Below are 19,437 nucleotides of genomic sequence, written 5' to 3' on the forward strand. Positions count from 1 at the left end.
GACTATATGAACTACTAATTCCTACTGTAACACCTCGGCTGTGCTCACTGCCCAAAAAACCTGGTGGGCAGGATCAGACTCCTCTGCGGGCCGCATGTGGCCCGCGGGCCGTAGTTTGAAGACCCCTGCCTAGGACTTGGTTTCACAGGACCACACAACTCTGCTCTTCCCTGGTCCACACTCCTCTCATTGCTCGGTGGGGGTCCTCTTTCTCCTGCTCAATAAATATGGGGACCCAGGGAACCCTGTCCATGGCCCTCACAGTTTGCAGACAAATCATCCACCATCTGGTGTCAGTTTACCATGCAGTGCTGACCTCTGGAACTGCAGCCCCTGCTCTGTTCAATGGCCTGCTGGAATCTCCACCTAACATCTCCCAGAGCCAACACAATCAGATGGGCCCTGTATTGACTCCATTCTCTTCCTCCTCATCCCCATCCATTCAGTCATCAGAATCCCCCCAATTTTACTGCCTAACCATGCAGAACAGAAATCACTGCTCACACCACCTGCCCTTGTCCCTGCCAGGCCACCATCCTCGCTGCAGCTGGGATGCTCTTCCCATACCCAGAGCTGCCTCTGTCAGAGCATGTTCCCAACAAGCTGCTGGATGGGAGACTGTGCAAAGACAGGGACATACCCGATTCATCTCTGACCCAGGGCTGAGCCCAAGTCTGGCTCACAGTGGCAGCTTCATGATTATTGAATGAATGAATGACAAAAACTGCTACTCCATATCCTTTCCATGATCTCATCCAATCCCCAGGAGGCCTGAGCTCATGATCCCCTCCTCTCTGCTTGCAGCCTGTGCCGGCCCTTTGGTGTTGTTCATGCAGATTCCACCAATCCCAAGAGCTTGGCTCCTGAACCTGCCCCTGGCCCAGTGCATGTTGTCCCCAAGGGCTGGCAGACAGGGCCTAGGCTTGCCTCCAAGACCAGAAGTCCTGAGACCGGTGCCACACCCACCCTGGAACCTGCAGGAAGGTGTGGACAGTTTCCAAAGGGGCCGGTGTTGTGGGTCAGCCTGAATGGCTTGCTCAGGCTCCCGGGTCTCCTGGCCACCGCTCAGCAGCTCCTGCCAGCACTGACAGCTGTGCTCTGGCCAGCTCTCTGCAGGAAGGCACGTTCCATTTCATCTGCAGAGGCCACGTGCGTGAGGAAAGGAGGGAAGAGAAGGAGGACAGTGGGGGTGGGGCCCACAGAGCCTCAGACAGTGGGGGAGACACACAGAGAGGCAGGGAGGAGACAGAGACACTCACAGGGACAGAAGGAGCTCCAGGCGGAGAAAGACAGTGGAGAGGAGGAGAGGGGGGCCCAGGCCAAGGCAATGAGAGACAGACAGCAGCACAGACAATGGTGGGAGAGAAGGCAAAGGAGAGACACCCAGACAGGGATTAAAAGATAGAAAGAGCCGAAACCGGTTTGGCTCAGTGGTAGAGCGTTGGTCTGCGGACTGAAAGGTTCGGGGTTTGATTCAGGTCAAGGGCATGTGCCTTGGTTGCGGGCGCATCCCCGGTGGGGGGTGTGCAGGAGGCAGCTGGTCGATGTTTCTCTCTCATCGACGTTTCTAGCTCTCTATGTCTCTCCCTTCCTCTCTGTAAAAAATCAATATATTAAAAAAAAAAAAAAGATAGAAAGAGGCAAGGATGGGGAAGTGAGATACAAAGAGACATAGACAGAGAGAAAGGCTGAAAGAGAGAGGAGAGAGGGAACCCCAAAATGGAAACAAGGAGCATGGTGGAGGAGAGACTAACCCACTGAGGACATCAGGATGGCTTCCTGAAAGAGGGGCCCGGGTAGCCAGGACTCCCAGGATGGGATTCAGAGAGACATGCAAGGAGCAAAGGCCTGGGGGAAGCTGCTTTGGTGTCACCTCACTGATTTTGCAAGCCGGACTGCCACGTAAAGGACATTCATATACAAACAGGCAGATGTCCTGCTCTGAGGGGGCACAGTCCCACCATGTTTTAGGGCAGAGAAAAGGGCTCCTCTTTTCCCGGGCCCAAGCAGGCTTGTGCCAGAGCACCAGGCTCAGTGAGCACAGGCTGGGCACCGCCCAACAGCCCCAATTGACCCTCCAGCACAGAAAGGCAGGGTGGGACAGAGAGAAGAATCCTATTGTTGGGTTAGGACAGAAGACTTGGCTCAAGATCCATCTGGTTGTGTGACCTTGGGCAGCTTCATTGTCTGCTATGTGCTTCCATTTCCCCAAACGGTCCAGAGGCCCTCCCACCTCTATGATTTCATCATAGATGACCTGAACACAAACTCCTACTTAGTGAGCCCCCTGGGTACACGAGGCTTTCCCCACATTGTTTTATTCCATGACCTCACAGCAGCCTTTGAGGTCCCCCACTTATGAGGGGACAGCAACTTGCCCAGGCCACACAGCTGGTAAGAGGTGTAGCGATGTATGTCCTCACTCACCACCGCACATCCCTGCACACTGTTCTGAAGTCCTGACGACTGCAAAGGATCCTGAGTTCATGTGTTGGGGGCAGGAAATTGTCAGAAACATGTGTACCTTCCAAGGTTCACCAGATCGGAGGGAAAGTGTGTGAGCGCTCAGCAAGAACAACCTGCCAATTAACAGGGTAATTTCAAGACAGTTGTTGGGGGGCCGGGCGGAGGGGAGGACCAGATGTTCCCACAAAAGCTCCAAAGTAACACGGGCTCCCCTCGGCCAGCACACATGTTTTCTCTCCCGTGAGTCCACTGGGTTTCCAGTTTTCTCCTCCTGGAAGAGGGATCCCGAGCCCATATTTATGTTCCGTCTGAAATTAATGCAAGGGAAACTTTCAAATGCTAATCTAGCTGCCAGGAGCAGCAGCCGGATGTCAAGTGACAGGGGTGTTTGTTTTCGTGAGGAAGTGTGACAGGAGGGCTGAATGGAGGGACCAGGGGAAGGATGGGCAATGGGGGGCCCCCAGGGGGCTTCTCATCTAGCAGAGCTTCCTTGTTCCTTCTCTGGGCCAGCCCAGGGCAGGGTGTGGGCTTGGACCGAAAGGACACCTCCTGTACTTAACACATGTCTGAAACACATGTGTTTCACATGCCAGGGCCTGAAACACATGTCTCCACTCCGAGGCGATCACAGGGTGGAGAGGAGACAGGTAGCATGATCCATGCAAGGAAGGAGGGAATCTATGTGGCTGAAGAGAAAGGGGTGGAACCCAGACTAGGGGATCAGCGAGGAGGGACCCAGATGAGTCAATGGAAGGGAAGAAGAAAGGCCTTCCCAACATTGGGCATTGCACATGCAAGGGCACAAAAGGAAAAGTGCGCTGGCCACCAACAGCGGCTCTGGGTTGTTAGAGCAGAACGTGAAAGAGGAGGTGGGTAATGGAAAGAGTTGGGGCAGGAGATATGAGTGGTGGCATTCTGAATCAAGGCAGGGTAAACTAAGGAGGTAGGTTTTAGCTGGTTCCAAAGAACACTCCCCCAGGCAACTGTCCAGCTCTGCAGGGCGTGAGTGCCCTGTCTCTGGGGGTGTGCAAACAGAGAATCAATGAGTGCTTGTCAGGCTGGTGCAGAGGGGATTCAAACCCCTACAGACAGCTGGGGCTGGTTGGGTGGCACCCAATTCTGCCCCCCCACCCCCCTTTACTGTTTGATCCTCTCTGGGGACAGTTAGAAATCAGGATGTCTGACAGCGCAGATCTGTCCTTAATGAAACAAAGATGGACATTGAGAAAGCAAACCCCCTACCATTTCCCCAGCACTTAGATTGTACCAAACACTTTGATTCATTTTCTCACTGAGGTCACAACAGTCCCACTGAGGCCAGCAGACTCTTTCAGTGCCACTTAGGCAGAAAGGGCAGAGCAGGGTTTGCCTGTGCTCACACTGATTGTGTCCATCTAAAGGGAACTCCTTGCCCAACCAGGGTGGCTCAGTTGGTTGAGTGTTGTCCCATGCACCAGAAGTCACAAAATCAATTCCCTATCAGAGCACATGCCCGGGTTGCAGGCTTGGTCCCCAGTAAGGCACATGCTGGAGGCAGTCGATCAATGTTATCCTCTCACATCAGTGATTCTCTCTCTCCCTTCCTCTCTCAGAAATAAATGAAAACATATTTCTTTTAAAAAGGGCACAAAGCAGGCCCCCTCTTGGTGCTGGAGCTGCTTCTGGGCTTTTGACACCCGTCTGGCAATTTGCCTAGACTGGGTGTCCCCTTCAGGATCTGTCCTAATTGTGCACTCCCTCTTAAAAGTATGCCCCTCCCCCAAGTCCACCCTCCAAGCCAACACTCTTGGTTCCTCTGAAATACCCATTTCCTTTGGACCAGATACTCCTTCAATCAGCACTGGGTTTAGAGGTGAGGACACAGGCCCTGGGGGTTTTTACTCACTCTGAGGGCTGGAGACAGCACTGTTCTCCTTTCTCCAGGAGCCTTTACTGGGACCTCCCACAAGTCACGCATGTGACCTGCAGGGGGCAGTGCCCAGTGTAGGGCTCACCTTGGGCATGGTAACACCCTATAAGAGCCAGAGGCTCCGTTTCTAGAATCACAGCACCCAGGATTCCAGGAGACCTTCCTGTCAGCCAATGATGTGGACAGGGATGGGATCTAGCCACATGTGAGCCTCATGGTCACTTGGAACCGAGACCAGCGGGATTTCCCTGTAAGTCTCCCAGCTGAGTCCTCAGAGGTCAGAGAGCCCTTCTGCTTCTCCCTGGGATGGCCCTGCTTTCTTCTGTGTGAGTCCTGTCTTTGGAGGAACGGGGGCTCAGAGGGGCCAGGACCCTGAAATAACACAGAGCTCACATTCACTAATGGATGGTGCTGCCCAGGCTCTGAGCTGCACCACCACCAGCCCATGACTCCCAGGCTCATGTCGCAGAGGGGAAATCTGCTGCCCAGAGAAGCTGGGCCACCTAGGCTGCTTCCTCTAAGTGCCAGGTTTCCAACTCGGAGCCTGGCTCTGAAGCCCATGCTCTCAATCTAGGACATGTTCTTCTCTCCTGCCTTGCCCACACTGGCTAGATAGAGCGCTGGACCTACGGCTGGCATTTCACCCACCCTGCTCATTGATGACACAGCCTTGGAGCTCAAGCCTGGCATGAGGACCTCTATTCTTCTAGACTCTCCCCTGTTCCAGAGGCCAGGCTGGCTCCTGTTAGAGACAGACTAGCAGATGGGATGTTCCTCTGTTTGGTTGGATGTCCTGCACGGGAACAGGAATCTGGACAAGGACTGCAGCCCAGAGTAGGTGTGCCATCTGCCAGATGTGCACATGGTGGGGCACAGGGTCCTGTGAGGCATGCGGAAATTCTGAGACACTTCCAGACACTGTGGCCCTGCACTCCAGCATGGGGAGCGTGGCTGGCCAGGGGCGTTTGCCTGAGAGGGGAGAAAGCAGCTGGCATGTGCTGCCTGTTTGTTTCTAAGGTTGAAAAGTCCCTATATGGGCCATGACTGCTCTTCTGTATCCAATCATGAGCTCTGAAGGGCTTCCTTCTGTTCCTGAGGCCACGGAGTAAAGAGCTAGGGGGGAAGGAAGTGGGTGCGAGTCTTGTCCTAAGGACTATGGGATGATGAAAGAACTCAGAAGTAGCTGGACCTGCATCCAGGAAACTTCAAGTGGTCTCACCTCGTCCAGGAAGCCTTCTTTCACTCACTCTGACTCCTTTCACTCAAATCTCTGTCAGGTATGTGTGGAATTGCTGAATGTTGGGGCTAGAAGGGATGCTAGCAGTCACCCTGTCTGGCATCGGCCTGGAGCCTGGGCGTGCTGGCTGTGGGGGTACTCGGAGTATAGCTATAGCCCCTCTGTCTCTTGAGTTCACAGGGCCTGCCTATTATCCTGCTTTCTGCCAGGACCTCTGCTTCCTGTGGGGGCAGGTGCCAGTAGCCCGACTTGAAGGAAGTTTCAGATCTTGGAAGGCTCTTAGCTCCATACTTCTCCAAAGGAATCCAAGAGGGATGGAAGCAAATTAGGCCAGAATGTTAGAATGCTATGATCATAGACAATGGGATATGAGAACCACATGATCCTAAAACAATAGACTGCTTGGGTCAAAGGACTTTGCCATGTCAGAAATTAGAATTACTTTCAGATTTTAGCACGTGAGGGTTATAGGATGTGCGATAACCTGTGGCAACCTCTGGCTCTCAGAGTTCGACATGAATGACCTTAGAGGTCTCCCTTGAGTCTGGCTATGTCTCCAGCCCAGCCCTGCCAGTTCTGACATTACTCATTCTGTTCTAGGCTGCAGGATGGTTGCACAAGTAAACAGGTCCTGAGAAAGCCCAGTTCCCCGGAGCTAGGGACACAATTGCCATTTTTATCTACTGCCCGGGACCGAGACACCCCATCTCCCACTACCTGAGGCCTGGGGTCCAGGAGATGCCTTGTGACTGAATGGAATGAACTCGATTTTGGGTGATTTGGTCCTGGATGTCTTTATAGAACATTCCTAGGTGTTGGCAATTCTGAAGAGGAGTGTGCCTGCTCTGGAGTAGTTCATATACAGTGGGAGGCTCATTGAGCAGGGGGTACTAGGATAAATTCAGGAAGTGGCCTGGAGGGCAGCATCCTCATTTGCACTCCAGATGTTCAATGTTGCTGTCAGAAAGCTTACAACCTGTGTCTTGAGATTACTGCAGGTTCACGGGTCCTCATTGCTAGTTAGATCATCTGTGTTCTTGACAGACAGAGCAGGTATATAACAGGCATGTGCCCTAATCCTGATCCTCAGCAGGCATCACTCATCAATTAGGGCTTCTTCTCTGCTGAGCTCTGATGTGTGTTATCAATCTTTACATCCTCCCACTCCAGGTAGCCACTACCAATCAACCACAGTTGGCCCATGCTATGAAATTCATTTAACTTCCGGTCCATGCCAGTTCTTGTGGCCAATCTCTCTTGAATTTGTGGCAAATGTTCTCCTCTTCACATCAAGAATCTCCCATCTTCCTGCCTTTTCTCTGCAGATTACTTCACATTTTACTCTACAGAGTGGAGCTCTTATGAGAAACCATCAGCTGAGACCTCTCTTGCCTTTTAGCCTGCTGGCCTGCTCCCTCCTTCCCTTTGATTCCAGGGGAGGATGGCCTCCTCTACCGAAGGCCACGCCCTCTATCTGAGTTCTGGTCACGTCCCTCCTGCCTCCTCAGAGCCCTGGGCCAGTAATTTGTTCCCACTCTCTCTCTCCTGTACTACACTCCCTCTAACTCTAGTCTTTTTTTTTTTTTTAAATATATATTTTATTGATTTTTTTACAGAGAGGAAGAGAGAGGGATAGAGAGTTAGAAACATCGATGAGAGAGAATCATCGATCAGCTGCCTCTTGCATACCCCTTACTGGGGATGTGCCAGCAACCAAGTACATGCCCTTGACCAGAATCAAACCTGGGATCTTTCAGTCTGCAGGCTGATGCTCTATCCACTTAGCTAAACCGGTTTCGGCGCTAACTCTAGTCTTTTCCCACGTGTGTTAAATATGCTCAGTTCTCTCCTATCTGTAGAGAAGGTGGTTGGAATAATATAGTTACCAACTTTTTATTTTGCCAAGTAAGGACTTGAAAAGCCCCATTTGTCTTATATCATCATTATATTTTCAAAAGAATAGTTAAACTTCAAACACAGTAGAAAAAAAAAAGATCACCAGACTAAAAGATAAGCCAGCAAATTGCATAAACTTAGCTAATAAAAAGTTCCCCAACTTGTACTTATTTTTCTCGGTTATTTGAAGATCAGAGGAAATCCAAAAACCCACCTAACATCTTCGGGGGCCCTTCAGGGTCAGCTTGTCCTTCTGCAGGATCCTGGCAGTCGGGAATCTGACCTCCCCTCCCCCGGGCTGGCTCACTCCTCCACAGCAGCAGACTGGTTCCTTCCAGAATAGTGATTTGCACACTCGTCACAGCTACCTCCCGAGAGGCAGGGCTTCCATTCAGGCCCCCAGACGTCACCCAGGCCTGCTCCGAGTTTGCACACATGTCTGTCCCCCAATTACCCCTGAACCTGCTGAAGGGTTCTTCTGCTGGCCTCCAGAAGAGGCCAAATAGAAACATCGCAGACATGAGGAGAGTATTCTTTTGTGAGGTGCACCAGCTAAAAAGACAACCTCCCCACAAAATGGCCAGCATTTCTGGGAGTGTCCAGGCAAGGGCACCAGCACAGGAGAAATGGCCAGGACCCGTACCCAGGAGGCCAGGACCCAGAGGTCTGCCTGCACAGCCGTGTGGAAGACACTCTCCTCTTCTGGGCCTTGGTTTTCATCCAGAAAATGTGCATATGAAAACCCATCTTGTGGTGTTACTGTGAAGATCAAAGGCAATGCAATCTAAGAGGATAGACTGATGACTGACACACAGTAGGGGCTTTATTGTAAGAATCCCTCCACGCTGGCACAGAGTTTTAGCCCGGTGATCTAAAATGAGTGTACTCAACATAATCGCATGAGACAGGTGTATTATCCCCATTTTATAAAGGAGAGGCTGAGGCCCTTAGAGGTGAGATGGCTTTCCCAGGCTCACTTAGGGGACGCTAGTAGAGCCACACTTTACACCCAGGCATCCTGACTCCAAAGCCCTGGCCCTTTGCCCCAACTTCCCCTGTGGAGCAGCACAGAGGAGGGGCCAGTCTGCCATCAGCACTGGAAAGGTCTGGATAGGCACTGGTCAGGGTATGGGGAGTGGGGGAGAGATAGGCACTGGGTGGGAGGGGCAGGCACCAGTGCCACTACCCACCTCCTTTCTCAGCTTGTGTGGCCCCTCCCCAGTGCACCGGAGCCCAGAGTCTTCAGGGCCTTCACTGGCTTCTGGTGTGAGCCTGTGGCAGAACCACAGCAGGGGCCCTGCTCAGACACCTGGCAAAGCTGGGCAAGCATTGTGTGGGTGTCTTATAATTATGTTTCTGTTTCCCAAGCTATTTCCTGGGACACCCAGTGAAACTGGTTCTGGGAGACCTATGCATGAGCAGACACACACATGGGGGGTGGCTAGGCATATCTCCAGTGGCATAGACCCACCCTTCCTTCCTTCCTTCCTTCCTTCCTTCCTTCCTTCCTTCCTTCCTTCCTTCCTTCCTTCCACAGCATTGGGGGCCCTGTGCCTTTTTTGAGGATGGGGCAGAGGATGGATAACAAGAGTCAGACTGACTTAGGTCCCCAGAGCCCAATGATATGGGAAAGCCTGAGACAGAACCACAGAGGTACCCAGACAGAATCCGTGGCCTTAAAGAGGCTGCCCCAGAGGTCCTGTGTGTCTGAGGCCACCCATGTGCCTCTCCTCATCCATGTGCTGAGAGCTGCAGAGGAGGGAACACAGGCATAGATATACGAACCCTAGCTTTTGCCCTTCAAGTTTATGGGGTTGAATGGCAGGAGCAGGAGGTGGAGGAAGGCAGACCTCAAACAGTAGACATGTCCCAAAGCGTAATTAGGATCCTTCCAGGTTAGACCAACTTGGAAGGTCTAACTCAGCTTGGTCTAACTCAGCCTGACCCAGGCAGACCCTGTGTGGGAAACGGTCCAGTGAAGGGAGGGGTGAGAGGGCAGTGGCTGTCAGTGCTCACCAGGCCTCTTGCTTAATTCTCATGAAACAGGAGGTGAATTTCATCAACCCAAATGGTGGTAACATGAAAAAAACACATGTTTGTTGTAGCTCTGGAACAAAAGCTGACTAGTAAAGGAGGCAAATGCAATATCCTGTTCCCAACATAGACATCACTGTCATCAGCAGTGCCAGCACAGAGACAGGAAGAAAAACTTTGGAGAAGAAGAGGGAGGGGGAAAGGAATAGGGAGAGACGCTGAGCAAGCCCTGCATCTGGACATTGGGACTTCACTTTGTACAAAGAGGCTGGAGCCCCCAGGAGAAGCATCAAGTTCATGGTCCATATTGGGATAATAAATCTTGTTGTAATTGTCATGATGATGATCATGATAATAGTAGCCGCCATTGTGAGTTCTTACTATATGGCAGGCTATTTAAATGTTGTCACTGATTTCTATAACTCTTCTCCAAGATAGATATTTTAAATTCATCGAATAGTTTTGCTATAACTCATAGAGAAAGACTTGAGCCTCTGAGAAATTACCACCCAAAGGTCATGCAGCCTGGATGGGGTTTGGGCTGAGATCTGTAGGCAGGTTTGGGGCATATCAGAGCCCACCTCTGCCCACTGAGTCACAGGGCCCTGGCTCTGCTGGAGGAGGGGGGTCCAAGGCTGGGCTGGGGGTAGTGGGAACTGGCTCAGTTCTGGCTCCCAACATGGCCTCCTGGGACATGAAGGGCCACAAAGACTGTGCTGGCCTTGGCCAGAGCTATCCTCTTTGTTCACAGAGACTATAATGAAAAAAACTCTTGACTAGCAACATGAGAACCACGTTGGGTCCCAGGTCTGCTGAGCACATTGTAGCTTTCCCTGCCCCATTGCGGGCCTCAGCTTTTCCCTTTATGAAGCAGAGGTCAGGAAAGGGTTTAGCAAATCTCCCAGCCCTTAGGAATTCCGCAAATAATCCCTTCCCCATTCTGGTCCAAACCTGCTCCGAAGGCAAAGAAACAGATCTTGTCTTCGTTCTCCTGAAGAAGCGCCATGACCCTCTTCCCCATGCGCTCATTCCGCTTGTAGATGAGCTCCTGGCGGAAGTAGCTGTCGATCTCCTGGGCTGTCACCTGCTCGTGTGGCGGGAGTGTGGTGTTGATAAAGTTGGGCAGCTGCAAAGGTGAGACAGAGGCTGCCTTCAGTTCTTTCTGGAGCAAGGTGGGCTTCAAACACACACACAGCCTAAATGGGCAAGCAACTTACCTTTTGTATGTCCCCCCTCCCCCCCCCGCCCCCAGTGGGCTATATGTTTTTCATCAGTTCCAAACCCTTTGAGATGAGTGTATTTATTCCACTTTTATAAGTGAAGAAAGCAAGAATGGAAAGGTCCAGAGACATGTGCAAAGACACACAGCTAGCAAAGAGGCTGAGCAGGCAGAGAGCCCAGACTGCTGCCCTCGCACGTGTACCCTTCCGTGTCTCTGCATTGTTGAACCTCAGCTTCTAGGCGTTGAGGTCCTGGGAGGTAGCCAGAGCTCAGCTGCTTCACTGTTCTCCCTTTGGCAGTCTGGCACTGGCACATCCGGGAAATTTTGTTCAGCAAGCATGTGTGGATGGTCAGCTGAGCTGCATGGTACAGCAGAAGGGCCATAGGGTATGGCTTCATGCCCTGTTCTGACACTCTGTGACTTTGGACAAGTTACTTAACTTTCTGAGCCTCAGTTTCCTCAGTTGTAAGATGGGGCTGACAATATTTTTTTGGGGGTTACATGAGATGATTGCTGCTCCCATGAGCCACATTAAGCCCACTCCATCCTGCAAAGATGAGAGCAGAGGTCCTAACTTGGGTTTTCCCAATGCCTGAGCCTTGTTTCCACCACTAACTCACCATCCCCAGCTTCACCGCTTCCCAGGACATAACCAAACTCCTCCATCCTTCAATTCCAAGACATGGCTTCCTCCATAGTGGTGGCTTGTTTAGCAACGTGGCCTGGAACTATATCAATTTCTCAGCTCTGGACCCACTGTCCACACCCAGCCACGTGACCTGGGGCCAATATCACTGACATGTTCTTGAACTAGGCAGAGAACAACTTGAGTTCAGGGGCAGAACCTTTATCAATGCCTGGAACAGAAGAGGCAGCCAGAAGAGGGTTCTGGAACTTTGAACATAAAGCTGTGCTATACTTCCCGACCACATGGCCTTCTCCTGCATTCTTCCCTTCCCAGCATGTTGTCTTTCCATTTGGGTGACGGGTCCAGATGTCCTGCACTGTGGTGTGACTTAGAAGCCATAGCCATGGAGGAAAGAGAACAGACCTCTTTCCTCACACCTGTCAACGTCCATGCTGTTGCTCACGGCATGTCTTCCTCCTGGTGTCTCTTCTCCATTTCTCTGTCTTCACCAATCCAGGCCTAACGCACAGGCCACAAGGCCCAGCTGACTGATGGACTAGCTAGATGGAGAATCTGGCACCAGAAGACTAATTTCCTGCAGGTTTTAGCCCCCAGAAGAATCATGTGGCCCAGCCACATGGCTTCTAGAGCCACTGACGAGTTGTCAACACTCTTTCTGAGGAAAATGAAGGCATCAACGGAGGCTGAGCCCCGAGGGACTTGGAGAAGGCCGAACATCTGTCTCTGATATCTGCTAGCCAAGGACCAGTGTGCTCCTCAGGGCGAGAGGGGAGGGGATGCTTTGCCAGAAAGGCCTGGCTGTTCTAGGCTGAGCAGGACAGGGCTATGGCTAGGGTCTCCTATAGAATTGTAGGTAGGAGCCATGCCAGTGTCTGATAGGCTGGCGCCCACGGGCTTTTGGGCAAATGGATAAATGAAGAAATGGAGTTCTTACTACATCCCCTACTGTGGAAGGGATGATTGGCAGCTCAGACAGTACAGGCCACACTTAGATTTGCTGTAGCCATAAGAAAGGCAACCCTGTAAGCTTCCCCTGGAGGGGAATACAGAGAGCTGGGACCCAGAAGGGTTATTTATGAAAGCATGGCCCTCTCAGGCTCCTCTTCATTCCTTGAACATGGGAAAGAATGTAAGACACTGTTGTACCAACACACAGATATTTGTTCACACTGTGAATGAATGAATGGTTGAATGAGCTTAGAGACCAGCAGAGTTAAGGTGATATGAATATGGGTCCAGAAGTCAGGGCAACTTGGGCTGGATCCCTCTTCTACCACTTTCCAGCTGGGCGGCTCTATAACTAGCAAGTGACTTGGCCTCTATGATACTGGGTTTAGAAATTGGTAACATGAGGGTAATATTTTTATTGTCCACACTCATACACTTTTGAGAGTGAAAGCTCATATATAATTAAGAGTCAGAATAACTACCAGGCATGGGTCAGTCTGCCCTAACCATGAACCTGGAATGTCCGGGAAAAAACCAAGACATGTTCACTCTGTGAAGTGCCTCCTGTGGCTCCCTAACCCCTCAGCACCCTCTCAGACACAGATCCCACAGTGTTCTCATGGACAAGTCTGACTCCCCACTGGGCTGCAAGCTCCATCCATGGCAGCAGACCCAGTCCGAGGATGATCTATGGTCCCCTAGTTTGATACAGGGTTGTACCAGTGGGACTTCTCAGAAGATGTCTGTTGGATGAATGGGGTGAAGAAAAGGGATGAGGCCATTGAGGCCTCTGATGCATGAAGACAGCACTCAGCTGTCAAACCTGACCCAGTCCTGGTCGTGGGTCAGGGGAGCCCACACTGAGGTCACACCCACAGCCCTAGCCCATCTTCTCACCACCCCATCTCATACCCATCACTCTAGGGCCCTGGGGACCTGACGTGTCCTCTTTAAAATCTTATCATGTGCCCTGCATTTACATTTGTCACAGAAAATGTAAGGCTGCCAAAAAGTCTAATGACATCATTAATTTGCTCCAGGCTCAAACCCAGGACCCACAGGACCCACCCTTGGCATTGAGCAAAGGCCCATCAGCATGAAACAGGCAGAGAATGTTGGCAGCCACTGAGCAGCCCAGGGAACTTGGGTGCCTCACCCAACTCCTTTGCAGCTTTGACATTCAACTTTCTGGTTCTTGTCCTTGTTAAATGTTCTTTAGCTTCCTAAGGAATGAATGGAGATTCATTTTCCGCACATGCACACTCTTGGTCAGGAAGCAAATAAATCCTTTCTGGTTCTCTGATGGCTCCAAAGGCCATCTCTTCTCATCTCCGTCTCTGCCCCTGCCCTAAGCCACCCTTACTGTGGCCTCTGCCATCACAACTCCATGCCCCAGGTTAGTTGTATGGAGCTGACATTTAGTTGCGACTTCTTCTGTGCCATGCACTGTGCTATGCATTTTCCAAAACTGATCTTACTCAAACCCTAAAATGACATAGGCATCTCACCCTTCAGAGACAGCTCACAGAAAATCTGAGCTTGCCATTTCCCAAGGCCATGCCATTCCCCACTCCCTCAGTTTAGTGTCAGCCACAGCCTGGCTAAGCTCTGTCCTGCATGCCCCTTCTTCCAGCAGGGCCACATCATGGCCTGGACATCTCAAGGGGTGACCAGGTTGCCTCTGCAACACAGCTCTGTTTGCTCAGGGCTCACCAGCTTCTCCCTAATGGAGGACACAGGATAGGACTCTGTCACAAAGCAAATGGCTGGTGGAATGCCTATGAACCTTGTGGTGTCGGAGTTCTCTCCTGCCTCCTTCTCCACTATGACAGAGCTCTCAGAATCTGAGTCTCCTGTGGCCAGGTCTCTGGATCATTTCTCCTTCCTTCTCTATACCAAACCATGTACAACGTGTGTCTTACTACATTCGTTCATGCACCAGTTGCTCACTGATACACACTTGTGCCAAGCCCTGTGCTGGCACTGGGATCGAGAGATGAGCACCACACCCTGCTCTCAAGAGCTCTCGCCCCAATGGGGTGGTGCATGAGCAGAATGACACAACATAGACCCCGTCTGTACCTCCAATGAAAACTCTCACCCTCTTCCTGGTAGAGCCATGCTTAGCTTCTCGGGGTCCCACCCACTGTCTGCCCAGCCTGTGGGTGGTTTTTTCTCTAGGCTTTAAAACAAGGCAGAAAGCTCTGGGTTAGACTTCAGCCCAAGCTCTGAGTCTGATTAACTGTGGACTTTCTCTTCCTGGGTTTTAATTTCACTAGATGCTGAGCTGGACACTCTGTTCTTCCAGGCTAAGCTTCTTGGATCTACACACATCAGGAATCAAATACTGTTCTTCATAAATTGATAACCCAACAAATAATGAGTGGTGTGGCCTTGGACAAGTCTCTTCCCATATCTGAGCCTCAGTTTTCCCATCTGTAGAATGAGTATCCCAACAGCTCCTGCTTACCATGGTTGGAGAGAAGATTGTGTTTGGCACACAGTAGGCATCTAATAAATGCCAGGTGGGTTCCCATGGGTCTGGCCTTGGGAACTAGTGATGCAGGGGCTGTCCGGGCTGGAGGAGGGGAGCCTCACCTGTGACGTGTCATGGTTGAAGATGACAGCATTGAGGTCCCCGCAGTTGTAGTGCTTGATGAGGTCCTCCGTGGTGTAGGGCGCCTGCAGGCTCCCGGCCCGCACGCTCTCGTGCTGCAGCAGGGTCTGGTTCAGGGCAAACAGCACCTGCACAGAGGGAAGAAAAAGAAATAAGCGCTGTGCTCAGGGACCTGGCTGAGGTCCCCGACACCTCCAGGACTGGTGGTCCTCCCTCTGGACCTTGGGGCAACAGGCACTGAAACAGAGAAGGTGTGTGGGGCCGGCACCAGCTGGTGCAGTCTGAGCGTTTCCACATTTCCCACTCCTTACTCACCGACCTCTGAACACGTGCAGCCTGTTCCCGTCCCCAGCCCTCTGCCCACACTGTCTCCACTCCTGCGAAGAGTATTAACATCGTTTTTTTAGTTTTTTTTTTTTTTTATGGTTTTTAAAAATTGATTCTAGAGAGAGGGGAAGAGAAAGTGAGAGGGAGGGAGAGAGGGAGGAGGGAGGGACACACACACACACACACACACACACACACACACACACACTCCACCTCCTGCATGCCCCCACCAAGATTGAGCTACCCACAACCTGGACATATGCCCTGATCAGGAATCAAACTGACGACCTCTCAATACATGGGACGATGTTCAACCAACTGCACCACACTGACCAGGGTTGAGTATTAATATTTTATCTAAAGACTAGAGGCCCGGTGCATGAGATTTGTGCACAGGGAGGGTGTGTCCCTCAGCCTAGCCTGCACCCTAACCAATCTGGGTCCCCTAGAGGGATGTCCGACTGCCCATTTAGGCCTGATCCTGGTCAGACATCCCTCTCACAATCCAGAACTGCTGTCTCCCATCTGCTTGCCTGTCTGCCTTCCTGATTGCCCCTAACTACTTCTTCCTGCCAGCCTGATCACCCCCTAACTACTCCCCTGCCAGTCTGATTAATGCTTACCGTATTTTCCGGCGTATAAGACGACCCCCTGATTTTTTACAGTTAAAACATAGGTTTAGGCCTATATTCACTGTATAAGACTACCCCCCACTTCAGAGGCAACACCAGTTCTTTTTTTAATAAACCACCTCTCTGACTCTGGCCATCTGAGCATGCTTTTTACTAGAACACAGTGTAGCTTCGGGTACAGAACATGTATAATTTGCATGCATAAAAAGCCTGCTTGGATTGGCTGAGTTAGAGGGGAGGTCCGAGCAGCCTTGCAGTGATTGGTGCGAGATCAAGTTGGAAAATTCGTTTAGCGGCATATCGAGACGTTTTTCGGGATATACTCGGCTTATAAGATGACCCCCGATTTTCGGTTGACTTTTTTTCCGTTTCAAAAGTAGTCTTATATGCCGGAAAATACGGTAATTGCTCCCTTGTCAGCCTGATTGCCCCTAACTGCCCTCCCCTGCAGGCCTGGTCCCCCACAACTGCTTTCCCCTGCAGGCCTGGATTACTCCCCCAACTGCCTTTCCCTGCATGCCCAGTCGCCCCCAACTTCCCTCCTCTGCCAGCTTGGTCATCCTTATCTGCCCTCCCTTGCAGGTTTGATTGCCCCCAACTGCCCTCCCTTGCAGGCCTGATCCTTCCCAACTGCTCTCCCCTGCTGGCCTGATTGCCCACAATTTCCCTCCCTTGCAGACCTGGTGTCCCTCCCAACTGCCCTCCACTGCTGGCCATCTTGTGGTGGCCATCTTTTGTCCACATGGGGGCATCGATCTTGTGTGTTGGAGTGATGGTCAATTTGCATATCACTCTTTTATTAGACAGGATAGAGGCATGGTGCACAGGTGCGAGCCTGCTGGTTTGACCTGAAGAGTATCCTGGATCAGGGTAAGGGTTCCCTTGGGGTGTGGGCTGGCCTGGGCGAGGAGCCTGTGGTTGTTTGCAGGCCAGCCACACCCCATAGAGACCAAAATAGAGGCCCTGGTATCTGGGATTTATTTATCTTCTATAATTGAAACTTTGTAGCTTTGAACGGAGGCCAGAGCAGGCCAGGGCAGGTGGAAAGCTTGGCTTCCTTCAACTCCAAGGAAACCCAAGCCTCCTATTTGTTCTGTGGCCATTTTGTTGGGATTTATTTATCTTCTATAATTGAAACTTTGTAGCCTTGAGTGGAGGCCAAGGCAGGCCAGAAAGCTTGTCTTCCTTCATCGCCTGGGGCAACCCAAGCCTCTTGCTCTCTCCAGATCCATGGCTGCCACCATTTTTGTTGGGATTTATTTATCTTCTATAATTGAAACTTTGTAGCTTTGAGTGGAGTCCACGGCCAGCCAGGGTGAGTGTGAAGTTTGATTTTCTCCATTGCTAGGGAAAACCAATCCTCCTGCTTGCTTGGGTTAATTTGCATACTTGCTCCTGATTGGCTGGTAGGCATGGCTTGTGGGTGTATCAGAGGTACAGTCAATTTGCATATTATTCTTTTATTAGATAGGATGTGACAAAATAAAAACCCTAATTGTGTCTGGATTTTGGAATGATGGGTAAGTTTTCCTTTGGGTTCTTCTTTTCCTGTGTTTAGGAATGTTCTAGAATGAGCACAAACTCACTTTGTAATTGGGAGCACCCCCAAACAAAGCAAACAAACAAATGACCCAAACAAGCTTAGATGTCAAGGCCTAACCCAAATGCCACCCGTTCCAGAAGCCATTCTCACCAGGAAAGGCCTAGGAGCTGGGCCCCCAGGGCTGACCCATGCCCCCAGGTCAGACACATTCACACATGTTTCCTCAAGAGCCTCTATGCTGGGCCCTAGGGACACTGCTGTCACCCAGGCAGACCTGACAGGCATCAGGATCACCTGGAATGCTCCCGACTGTCGGATGCCCAGCTCCCATCCATGGAATTGGAATCTAAGGTGGAGCCAGAATGTGAGTCTTAACAGACTCCCTGGAACTTCTTCACAGCCCAATGGCTCCTGGTGTTTGAGGACCAGGGGTCTAACGTAACATGACTCACCTGAGGCCTGAGAGCCCTGAGACATATCTTCAAGGTCCCTTTTTAGATGGGAAATGGAGCCTGTGAGGGGAAGGGACTTGCTCAGTTTCACACAATGACTGTATGCCAGTCTCCCTTGGCCAACCAATAGGAGGAGCCTGACATTGAGTTATTTAGCACAGATATGGGGAAAAACTTGTTGCAAGTCCTGTGCAAAACATTTGGAGGTGGTCTTGGGCTACCTGGCCCGTGAGTTCTCAGGCTCTGTTTATTCTGTTTGTACACTGTGTTGGATGACAGTCCCCCAGCCTCTTGATTCATACCAATTCAGGCCCAGGCATCTCTCACTGGGTCCACTGCTCTATGCTGTCCCTACAGACCCCTCCCATCCCATCTAGCCCATATTCTTCTGCCAATGCCATCTTTTAAAAACACAAATCTGATGGTCTCCTCTTTTTTGCTCAAAACTTTCTTGGGTGTCTCCTGCCCTCACATAAAGGCCTAGTTCTTCAAGAAAGTATGCAAGGCAGTGACCTGGACCCTGCTGTGGTCAATGACCATGTTTCTGACCCAGCCCTTATGTCCTCAAGTGCTCAACTATGTAGCCATCTCTGTGCCTTGTACATGCTATTTCCTGTGCATTCCATCTCCATTCTCCACTTACAAATTTAGACTTGGCCATATAGGCTCAGCTCAGATATCTCCTCCACTAAACTTTTCTGAGCCCTCCATAGGATTCCCAAGGTCTCCTTGTATTCATGCCCTTTTCCCCGGAATTCAGTAGCTCCTTCCCATTCTGATTCTGGGATATTACTAACTAGTTCAAGTAGTGGCCTGAAAAGCTCTAATGTGCTTCTTCTGCCCCTTGCATCTCCACTATTGCCCCAAAGGCACCCAAGCTAGCCTGCCGGGGGATGAGACATGGAGGGCAGAGCCACATTGCTTCAGTTGTCCCACCAAGACCATTCTCACCTAGCCAACAGCCATCCAGCTTCCAGATATGCAAGCAAGCCCAGCAGAGCCCACTTGCAACTGGGCTCAGATAGCTGAGCAAACGCTCATCGCCATTGCCACATAGCACAGTTGTGGCAACACTTCCCTCCATGTTTCCCTCCAGTACAGCGTGTACATTAGAGTGTAATGCCATCTCTCCCAATAGGTTATGAGCTTCTTGAAGACAGGAAGTGCTCCTTACTCATTTTATATTTGTAATACTCAGCATGGGACCTGGGAAAGACAGCATGCTACCCCACCCTTTCCTTAGCACTTTGATAGCTGCTCTGGTCACTTCATAGTTCAATGCTGCTTGACAATTCCTCAGACTAGCCCTTAAAATGTTAGCACCCTGTCTGCATTTGGGGCACACCATGACCACATGGCATAAGTTCCCACCAAGTGGTGTTACCGCATGGTTCCAGACAAAAAAGCTCATGCAATAGGTACACAAAATCTGCTCCAAATACTGTCATGGGCAATGGGACCAAAATGTGCTTGTTAGATCACCTCCACCCATCTCCTCCCACATT

At 51.1% G+C, this 19,437-nt stretch overlaps 1 protein-coding gene across 1 annotated transcript in view; it reads right to left on the minus strand.

Annotated features, from left to right (window-relative positions):
* TRABD2B (TraB domain containing 2B) overlaps positions 1-19,437 on the minus strand; it is a 198,788-nt gene that overhangs the window by 21,961 nt on the left and 157,390 nt on the right. Inside the window, exons 3-4 of the mRNA XM_084872358.1 lie at positions 14,960-15,106; positions 10,494-10,668 (exon numbers count right to left, since the gene is read on the minus strand). Of these exons, the coding sequence (XP_084728484.1) occupies positions 10,494-10,668; positions 14,960-15,106 (322 nt within the window). The remainder of the gene's footprint in view (positions 1-10,493; positions 10,669-14,959; positions 15,107-19,437) is intronic.

This window comes from Pipistrellus hanaki, assembly GCF_964339955.1.
Source record: "Pipistrellus hanaki genome assembly, chromosome: 2".
In the NCBI taxonomy this organism is placed as follows: domain Eukaryota; kingdom Metazoa; phylum Chordata; class Mammalia; order Chiroptera; family Vespertilionidae; genus Pipistrellus; species Pipistrellus hanaki.